Source organism: Pseudoliparis swirei, chromosome 8 (assembly GCF_029220125.1).
Source record: "Pseudoliparis swirei isolate HS2019 ecotype Mariana Trench chromosome 8, NWPU_hadal_v1, whole genome shotgun sequence".
Classification (NCBI taxonomy): Eukaryota; Metazoa; Chordata; class Actinopteri; order Perciformes; family Liparidae; genus Pseudoliparis; species Pseudoliparis swirei.
This window is the reverse complement of record NC_079395.1, coordinates 4,639,335-4,650,722: the sequence shown is the minus strand read 5'-3', so window position 1 is coordinate 4,650,722 and position 11,388 is coordinate 4,639,335. Positions and strand designations below refer to the sequence as shown.

Here is an 11,388-nt window from a genome sequence, read left to right as displayed (position 1 = left end):
AACAAATACAGGACAACAATATTTGATATAGATTTTTTGTTTTGTTTATTTAGTATTGTCAGTTTAACACAGGAGATATATATATATATTTTATATATATATAAACATAAAATATATATATTTTTAAATATATTTTCTATATATTATATATATATATTTTATATATATATATACATTTAGAAATATCTATTTTTATATATATGTATACAGGACTGTCTCAGAAAATTAGAATATTGTGATGAAGTTCTTTATTTTCTGTAATGCAATTAAAAAAACAAAAATGTCATGCATTCTGGATTCATTACAAATCAACTGAAATATTGCAAGCCTTTTATTCTGATTTATTGCTGATTATGGCTTACAGTTTAAGAAAACTCAAATATCCTATCTCTAAATATTAGAATATCATGAAAAAGTATACTAGTAGGGTATTAAACAAATCACTTGAATTGTCTAATTAACTCGAAACACCTGCAAGGGTTTCCTGAGCCTTGACAAACACTCAGCTGTTATAAATCTTTTTTTTTACTTGGTCTGAGGAAATATTAAAATTTTATGAGATAGGATTTTAGAGTTTTCTTAAGCTGTAAGCCATAATCAGCAATATTAAAAGAATAAAAGGCTTGCAATATATCAGTTGATTTGTAATGAATCCAGAATGCATGACATTTTTGTTTTTTTAATTGCATTACAGAAAATAAAGAACTTTATCACAATATTCTAATTTTCTGAGACAGTCCTGTATATAAAATAAGGACAGTTTGGAGTGCCAGTCCGTCTGTGTGTCCATGTGTTTGAGTTTCACCTCCTCCCCAGCAGGAAGAGGAAGATGAGCACGACGTCCAGGTAGATCATGAGAGCAGCGTTGATGTATTCCTCCGGATCCAGACGGTGGCTCATCATCCCCATCATCAGCTGACAGTGCACCATCAGGAACTGAAGGGAGGAAGAGTTAGGACAGGGTGAGAGAGCACCACCAGATAACCAACAGTGATTAAAGACACATCGCAGTAGGAAAAGAACAGGCGTAAATAATACAATGAATCATGGCTGAATTCCTATTAGCTCATTTTATTCCTGAAAGAAGTGTTGCATCTTTTTATTATCACAATATCCGTTGTCCTTCTCTCCCGTACCATCGAATACAGCAGAGCACCCAGACACCCGTAGGCGACTTCACCGATGTAGGAGGAGAAGAAGGTGCAGAAGAACCCAAACATGACCAGGTCCACCGCCAGAATCAGCAGAACACCGTAGAAAATAGTGAAATCAAAACGAGTCTGCAAATAACACAAACAAAAAAAAATTGAATAGGGCAGATGATCGCAGAGATCATGACGTCCGTATCGGTATGAAGCATTTCTTTAGAAACGCAGCTCTGGTGGTCTGACCTGAGCAGAGAATGAGATGATTGCGACAGTAATGGCCGCCGTGGCCCCCAAAGTGATGACGACCGCTCTGGTGTCGTGGAAGGAGGCGATGGTTCCCACCATGTACGACAAGCTCAGGGTGACCACGACCTGCGGGCACAACGTTCAACCCATCAAACCCCGCCCAATATCACAGAAAGCTGTTTTTATTTTGCCTTTATAGATAGTTTCACATTTATTTGCTTCAAACGAAGACAGGTCCATCTTGTTTATATATATAAATATATAATATAATATATATATAATTGAAAATGCGGAAGGTTATGTTTTGATCACCGTGTATTTATTTATATATTTATTTGTATGCGTGTTACTCGCATAACTCAAAAAGTATAAAACCGAATCGCATGAAATTTGGTGGGATGATTGGTTATTATCCGGGGACCATCTGATTAGATTTTGGGATCGATCGGGTCATAGGTCAATGTCAAGGTTATGGAAAGGTCAAAAATCTTTTTACCATAGGGTCAATTTATATCCAATTGGCATGCAACTAATGACAAAATGTTCATAATTCAATGCCCAATCTTGTGATATGCGAAGGTATGCGCTCTACCGAGTGCCCGTTCTAGTTTCACATGTATTTGCTTCAAACGAAGACAGTTCATCTTGTTTACATATATATAAATGAATCATAGTTCTTTAGTGCAGACATGCGCGCCCACATAATCCCAACAGAGGAAGAGCTTGTTCTACTTTCACGTGCACACACAACCTCAACCGGAGGAAACGGAGCTTTTCATTTGGAAACAATGCAACATCTACCAGTTTCATAGAAGTCTACTAATAATTTTATGTCTTTACACTATTAGAATATATATTTTCTGATTTACCTTTTTGTGTGATTAGATGTATAAGTATTCATTCTACTTCATTAAGCCACATATAGTCTCATATGTTTCATATCCGATATTCACGCCTCCTTTTTAAACTACAAAACGATCCTTTGGGTATAATATTTAAATCGAATCTAGATTTTTTTTCTTCTAATATCCTGATTAGATGATTGGGGGTTTTACCCACCAACGCCACGATGTTCCAGGGGTGCCGTCGACTGACGGACTTGCAGCAGCTGAGGGCCACGGCGACCACGATGAAGATGAAGACGGAGCTGAGGTACGCCCCCAGGTTGGTCTGCACCGCGTCTTTGACCACGCTGGAGAAGGTGAACACACACGCCACACTGAAGGTGAACAGCAGCTGGAGAGTCAGGATGCAGAACACCTGCACGGGGATGAAGATGAAGTACCGGTACACGCAAGTTAAAAAAACTCAAACAAATAGTCTGCACGGCAACTGATCCTATAGGTGCAAGAAAATGTTTTTTTTGTATAAAAGCTTTTATTTTGACACTGATCCGAGATCATTTCTGGATTGGAATATATATATATACACTACCGTTTAAAAGTTTGGGGTCACTTAGAAATGTCTTTATTTTTCAAAGAAAAGCACTGTTTTTTCAATAAAGATAACATTAATCAAAAATACACACTATACATTGTTATTGTGGTAAATGACTATTCTAGGTGGAAATGTCTGGTTTCTAATGAAATATCTCCATAGGTGTATAGAGGCCCATTTCCATCAACTATCACTCCAGTGTTCTAATGGTACATTGCGTTTGCTAATCGCCTTCGAAGACTAATATCTGATTAGAAAACCCTTGTGCAATTATGTTAGCACAGCTGAAAACAGTTATGCTGGTGATATAGCTATACAACTGGCCTTCCTTTGAGCTTGAAGTTTGAAGAACAAAATTAATACTTCAAATATTAATCATTATTTCTAACCTTGTCAATGTCTTGACTATATTTTCTATTCAATTTTCAATTCATTTGATAAATAAAGTGAGTTTTCATGGAAGACACGAAATTGTCTGGATGACCCCAAACTTTTGAACGGTAGTGTATACAGTATGTATATATATATATAAATATATAAATATATATAAATAGTAAAAATATATATATAAATATGTATATATATTTAAAAAAATATATATATACATATATATATATATATGTATATATATTGCTTGTCTAAGCATTCACTGACGTTGTATTAAGAGACATTGTTGGATTATTCAGCAAGCAACACATCTGGCCTCGCCGTCCAGAATCTCTTCAGTGCTTTAACACACTTTGCAGTTTCCAGTTGTGTGTTACAAAAACATATATTTCCACTGTGTAATTTATTGAAAGGATGGTCCTGAAAAAACAGTTGGGGAATAATCTGGAAAGCGCAGGGAGTCGTACAAACCTTTCTAACAAACGCCCGTCTCACAGTCTTGTCCTCGAAAGAGGACGAGGCCGTCAGTGGAGTCGTGTCCGACGAGGCTTCTGGGGAAATGTCCCGGAAAGACTCGTACCCAGTGGTGGGTTGGTAGATGCAGGTCGTCTCGGCTTTGGGTGGAGGGCACAGTTCCGGGGCGGCAGCGTAGGGTGGAGGTTGCTGTCCTTTGGGGGTGTATAACGGTGGTGGTGGGGGGGGGACCTCATCACGAGGAGCGTCCAGCGTCTCTCTGGGTGGGAGGGGCTCGGCTGTGTCCGACATGCTGGAGGAAACTAAGAGGTGCAAACACACAAAGTTCAGTCAAATAAAAAAAGAAAGGAATCGTTGATCGTTGAGCGAGTGATAAGTCGCCGTTTTACTGAGCTAGGCGGCAGACCTTGTTGTGTATCCATCCGATCATCAGTGAAAGATAGTGGAGGGGGAACACAACAGTAGAAATGGCTTCTCCTGTCTGTATCTGTTGGGCTCATCGAGTCAAACACTGTAATTTAACATCCGAGTTCACGGAAGGATGCTGACTTTGAATCCTGTAAAACATCAGGAAGTAAAGCTAGAGCTGTGATTTCACTTCCCTCACTCCCAGCAAACGTTGTCGGCAATACAAGTGTTTTGTTTCGTGTTATTTAGATTTAGGAAGTTCATGAAATCTTGGGTTTTCCCAACAGAGACTGTATTCATGGTTCAATCTCCAGAAGCAGAACGTAATAGTAAAGAGACAATAGAGACAATAGACCCTTTTTCACAGCAGACATTACGACTCGTCATAATCGGAAAAACAGACATTTCTTGTTCTGGTCTATCCGTGTCTGAGTCGGCGGGGGATGAAGTACTCAGAACCTTTACTTATATACTTTTACATACTCTTTTACAAGTTGAAGTACTGAATTAAATGTGTGACATAAGAATGTAAAGTTATCACAAGTAAAATAAGCTATTTAACTGACACATTTGGACTTTTCTTCCTCTTTTTTTGTTTCACTGAACAAAAAAAACCTGCGACAAAATATTGAAAATGACCAAAAGAATAACTTTAATAACTAAACTGACAATCGTAAACTGAATTAACTCCGATGTACCCACAGAGGGATCTAGCCATTAGGGGTTTGGTTTTTAGAGAGAGATACTTCATGAGTATACATATGATAATAGTAGGGGGTAAATGAGTAAACAGACTCTTTAAAGGCTTGTTGATGGTACCAGTAAATTCCCCAGAGAAATAAAAGAAGCGGGAAGTAAAACAGAAGCTTTTGCTTTTGATACTTTAGAGAACACATTAAGACAACATCGTAGAGTAAATCACTGTCGCGCTTACCCGTTTCTGCTGGATTATAGTTGTGTTGTGTGAGGAGGAGACGATACAGAAAGTGCACCTCTCTTTTGGGTGTCATTTATCCTCCCACCCTGTGGTGCAGTTTCACTTCCCAACAGCATCAAATGACGTAAAAAGAAAAAAGGACTCATTGCAGAAGTTGAAAACTCTAGTGTTGCTTCACAGTCGGCCAGAGGGGACTTGCAGGGGCCACACCACCGCTTTGTGTTTTTTTAAAGACAAAACAACACAAAAACTAATATTCTGCAGATTTATCAATAATGAAAGTCTTCATGCGTTGCAGCAGGATCAGAATTAAAGCGCACGTTTGCAAACCATTACACATCTGTTCAGTTTAATATGAAAAAGATGTCATCCGAAATAGAGGGAGGAAAGAAGCAATGATGGAAGAGGTTCCGAGTGTCACTTCCGAGTTTCGTTCTTTTGATCATAGTTATTTAGAAAGATGTGTAAGTTATATATGTGTATATATATATCCATATATGTATGGATATATATATATATATGTGTATATATATATGTATATATATGTGTGTATATATATACAGGACTGTCTCAGAAAATTAGAATATTGTGATGAAGTTCTTTATTTTCTGTAATGCAATTAAAAAAACAAAAATGTCATGCATTCTGGATTCATTACAAATCAACTGAAATATTGCAAGCCTTTTATTCTTTTAATATTGCTGATTATGGCTTACAGCTTAAGAAAACTCAAATATCCTATCTCTAAATATTAGAATATCATGAAAAAGTATACTAGTAGGGTATTAAACAAATCACTTGAATTGTCTAATTAACTCGAAACACCTGCAAGGGTTTCCTGAGCCTTGACAAACACTCAGCTGTTATAAATCTTTTTTTTACTTGGTCTGAGGAAATATTAAAATTTTATGAGATAGGATTTTAGAGTTTTCTTAAGCTGTAAACCATAATCAGCAATATTAAAAGAATAAAAGGCTTGCAATATTTCAGTTGATTTGTAATGAATCCAGAATGCATGACATTTTTGTTTTTTTAATTGCATTACAGAAAATAAAGAACTTCATCACAATATTATAATTTTCTGAGACAGTCCTGTATATGTGTATATATATATGTGTGTGTATATATGTATATATATGTATATATTTATATGTATGTATGTATATATATATATGTGTGTATATATGTATATATATGTGTATATATGTGTATATATACACATATATATGTGTGTATATGTATATATATATGTGTGTGTATATATATATGTATATATATATATATATATATACATATATATGTGTGTATATGTATATATATATATGTGTGTATATATATATATATGTATATATATACATATATGTATGTATATATATATGTATATATATATGTATGTATATATATATATGTGTGTATATATGTATGTATGTATAAATATATATGTGTATATATATATGTGTATATATATGTATATATATGTGTATGTATATATATGTGTATATATATATATGTGTGTATATATACAGTATATATATATATGTGTGTATATATGTATATGTGTGTATATATGTATATATATATATATATGTGTGTATATATATGTATATATATATATATGTGTGTGTGTATATATATATATATATATGTATATATAAAGAGTCTCGTGATGCTCGATAACGTGTGATTGTTTCATTCAGTCAAACTTTGGAGGACTTCACTTATTAGTGAATGTAGGAAGCGTTAAACACTATTTTCAGAAACAGTGACAATGAAAATATTAAACCACGTTTATGCCAAAAAAGTAGCCGGACACTGCAGGGAATCGAACCCCATCCCAGTAAACCAGGAGTACCATTACCAGTGCCTTTGTTCTTTTGGAGGCTTGTGGGTTATTTTAATTTCTAGTTAACTAGGATAAAATTAAAATAAATAAGTAAAATAAGTAAAATAAATAAATGAATATATTAAATGAAATGAATAAATAAATAAAATAATGTAAAAAAAGTAAAGTAAATAAATGAATATAATAAATGAAATAAATAAATTAAATAAGTAAAATAAATATAATAAATTAAATAAATGAATTAAATTAAATAAATAGGCGAAAGCCTGGCCACCAGATGCTCGCCGACGAGCTCCCCTCCTGGGTCTGGCTCCGGGAGGGTGCCCCAGTTTCCCTTGTCCGGGCGAGGTAGCTGAAGACCATGTGCTGCTATTCATCAGGGTTTTTGAACCGCTCTTAGTCTGGACTCTCACCCGAGACCTGTTTGCCTTGGGAGACCCCCGGACAACATAGCTCCCGGGATCACTGAGCCTCTCAAACTCCTCCACCACGTTAAGGTGGCGATTCACAGAGGAGATATAAATATAATAAATAAAATAAGTTAAATAAATTAAATGAATTAATTAAATAAATAGATCTTCTCGGTTTTCTGTTGATAAAAGTTGAGAGTCTCCTGGTCGTTGGTGTTCTTCAAGGCAGATCTCAGTTTCTCATTCTCAACAGTGAGCCGATTACCGACACTTCAGGGTATCGAACCCCATCCCAGTAAACCAGGAGTACCATTACCAGTGCCATTTTTCTTTTGGATGCCCCCCCTCCCCCCTCCAACCGCTCGAGATTCAAAGTGTTCTCAAACTTGATCTTGTTGTTAGCCACCATCTCGGTCGTAGCTCTGACCGAGACCTTTAGCCCCGCAAAGGGCTTTCTCCAGTGGCTCAGTTCTCCATGCGTGGGTCTTCTGAGCGTCTTCACTGGTTGTAACGTTCCCATGATGGATAAATTCTCAAAGGTCCCATCTGATTTTGTATTTGTATTTTTCCAAACGACTGAATGTAACGTTCTGTTTACCCCAACTTCTTGGAAGTGGCATTACTCATCATTCCTGTGTTTGAAAAATCAATACAAAAATCAGTTAAAAAAAATTTAAAAACAAAACAAAAGGCCGAGCGGCCTTTGTTTCACCGTCTCGTTCAGAGCTGCTATGTCTCCAGCCGGTCTTTGTTGTTGACCTGGCCGTGTGGAGCTCCGTTTGGAGGGAAGTCTTTTCTTTAGTCACAGACGATTATTTTCCAACCGCTCGAGATTCAAAGTGTTCTCAAACTTGATCTTGTTGTTAGCCACCATCTCGGTCGTAGCTTTGACCGAGACCTTTAGCCCCGCAAAGGGCTTTCTCCAGTGGCTCAGTTCTCCATGCGTGGGTCTTCTGAGCGTCTTCACTGGTTGTAACGTTCCCATGATGGATGATGCAGGGGTTCTGCCTCCGGCAGCTGCATATCTCAGATTAAATGTTTTTTTTGATCAACGGAATCCTCCGTATTTATAAAACTAATCTTGGTGTCTCCCACCTTCTCCTGCGGATCGATCCTCAGGGTTTCATCAAATTTGATCTTGTTGTTATCCATAATCTCGGTCAGATCCCTGACCGAGCCTGTTGCCCCGCAAAGGGCTTGTTGAGTGGCTGAGTTGTCCACGTCCACGCATGGATCAATTCAGCCCACTCTTTGATGGTAACAACCTTCTGGTTGATTATGCAGGGGTTCTGCGCAAATTTTTTGGGCAGCTGCATACCTCCAGTATATCTTTTCTTGATCAACGGAAGCCTCCGTATTTATCAATTGGATCTTGATGTTTCTCCCTCGATCTTCAGGGTTTTATAAAACTTGATCTTATCCATCATCTCGGTCGTAGCTCTGACCGAGACCTTTAGCCCCGCAAAGGGCTTTCTCCAGTGGCTCAGTTCTCCACGCATGGGTCTTCTGAGCGTCCTCACTGGGGGTAACGTTCTCTTGATGGATGATGCAGGGTTTCTACGCGAAAAGCTGCATTTCTCCAATGACTTGTTTGTTGATACATGTCTTCTGTAGCTAACAAGTTGATCTTGTCTGAGTGCACTTTGGTTCTCTGTGCGGTTTGGTTCTCTGTGTGTTGTGCCGAAATACTCAATAATGCTCTAAGAAACTGAAATTGTTGTCTCCTATATATTGGCATTCGTGACAACATTGATAAAAGCCCCCAATACCTGTTTTTAGCGGCTTATCTCCATGGCTTTACCCGCGTATGACTTCAACTTTAAACACCTTAAAGTTCTCTGTGCGGTTTGGTTCTCTGTGTGTTGTGCCGAAATACTCAATAATGCTCTAAGAAACTGGAATTGTCGTCTCCTATATATTGGCATTCGTGACAACACTGATAAAAGCCCCCCCCCCCAATACAAAATCATAAAAATAAATTTAAAAAAAGAATAAAACAAAACAAAACAAAACAAAATAAAAGTTTGAAACCTCTCAGCGCCTTAAGCTGCGTTTACTCCTGTGAGTTTTAGCGGCTTATCTCCATGGCTTTACCCGCGTATGACTTCAACTTTAAACACCTTAAAGTCTTTTTCATTGACATTGGTACTACATTCTCAAAGGTCCCATCTGATTTTGTATTTGTATTTTTCCAAACGGCTGAATGTAACGTTCTGTATACCCCAACTTCTTGGAAGTGGGATTATTCTTCATTCTTGTGTTTGCAAAATCAATACAATAAAATAAAACAAATAAAACAAATAAAACAAATAAAAGTTTGAATCCTCTCAGCGCCTTAAACTGCGTTTACTCCTGTGAGTTTTAGCGGCTTATCTCCATGGCTTTACCCGCGTATGACTTCAACTTTAAACACCTTAAAGTTCTCTGTGCGGTTTGGTTCTCTGTGTGTTGTGCCGAAATACTCAATAATGCCCTAAGAAACTGGAATTGTCGTCTCCTATATATTGGCATTCGTGACAACACTGATAAAAGCCCACCCCCCCCCCAAATACAAAATCATAAAAATAAAAAAAAAGAATAAAACAAAACAAAATAAAAGTTTGAAACCTCTCAGCGCCTTAAGCTGCGTTTACTCCTGTGAGTTTTAGCGTCTTATCTCCATGGCTTTACCCGCGTATGACTTCAACTTTAAACACCTTAAAGTCTTTTTCATTGACATTGGTACTACATTCTCAAAGGTCCCATCTGATTTTGTATTTGTATTTTTCCAAACGACTGAATGTAACGTTCTGTAAACCCCAACTTCTTGGAAGTGGGATTATTCTTCATTCTTGTGTTTGCAAAATCAATACAATAAAATAAAACAAATAAAACAAATAAAACAAATAAAAGTTTGAATCCTCTCAGCGCCTTAAGCTGCGTTTACTCCTGTGAGTTTTAGCGGCTTATCTCCATGGCTTTACCCGCGTATGACTTCAACTTTAAACACCTTAAAGTCTTTTCTTTGACATCGGTACTAAATTCTCAACGGTCCCATCTCACATCAACTCTGAATCCTCTCAGCGCCTTATGCTGCGTTTACTTGCCTGAGTTTACCCGCTTGAGCTTTTGTGGCTTTTCGCGGATTCACGTGACTCGTTTACACAACCACACAACCTGCCATCGGCAGGGCGACGCCTCCTGGCCTTCACGACACCGTTAGCTAGACACCTCGTACTTTTGAAGTGGAAACACGTTCTCCCGCCGACACATAACAGTAAAAAGAGATCCTAAATCATATACAACTTTTAAACATCAGATTTGGACTCAGATATTCCAGTGAATCCTTCGAAGAGACCTGGAAGCCTTTTTATTAACTATTTGAACGCTGCTGCAATCCAACAGGAACTAGTTAACTAAAAGACCCCCCCGCCCCCCCAAGGACACCACACAAACGTCTGAACATCTAACGCCCTCGTGTTTGGGTTCATCTCATCGCCTGTAGGCTCACGCAGCTCAGTGACTTTCATCGACTCCGTCAGAATGACCACCGTTTCCAGCGCTACTTTTCATAACGCTGATCGGCTTTCCCAACTCGGCTTCTTCACCTGCAGCTGATTCTCCGTCGTCTCTGCCGCTGTCTTCCTCATTACCGCAGAGAGAGACGCCTCGCGAGCGTCGAAAAGGAAATGTAACCATGCACACGACCTGCTAGCCGATCGATCTCTTCTCTCCTTCTTCGCTGCCTCTATCTCTGATGCCAAAAGATCATTCTACAAAAAACTAAATTCAATCTTCTTTCTCTAACCCATTAAACTTGTCTCTATCTTTTCCAACCTCCTTGACCTCCCCTGTCCCCCTCCTTCCACACTTCTACCGAGCCACTTTGTCGTCTCCTTTACAAACAAGATGGACGACATACGCTCCTCCTTCACTCATCCATCTTCTCTCACTACACTTCTTCTTCGTCCCCCTCTCTTTCCTCTTTCAGCTCCCTGTCTCCTGATCAGGTTCTTACCTTAGTAACCTACGGCGCCCCGACCACCTGACCTCTTGACCCCATCCCATCTCACATTCTCCAGGCTGTTGCTTCTGACCTTCTAACCGTTCTCACCCATC

General features: G+C 38.1%; 1 protein-coding gene across 1 annotated transcript; it reads right to left on the bottom strand.

Annotated features, from left to right (window-relative positions):
• Positions 1-21: 21 nt before the first annotated feature.
• On the bottom strand, positions 22-5,062 carry si:ch211-284o19.8 (protein lifeguard 1). The gene is made up of 6 exons (XM_056420614.1): positions 5,035-5,062; positions 3,690-3,994; positions 2,454-2,654; positions 1,392-1,520; positions 1,137-1,280; positions 22-936 (listed from the first exon to the last, which is right to left on the bottom strand). The coding sequence occupies exons 2-6, from the start codon at positions 3,981-3,983 to the stop codon at positions 802-804; spliced, it is 903 nt and encodes a 300-aa protein (XP_056276589.1). The 5' UTR covers positions 3,984-3,994; positions 5,035-5,062; the 3' UTR covers positions 22-801.
• Positions 5,063-11,388: the final 6,326 nt, after the last annotated feature.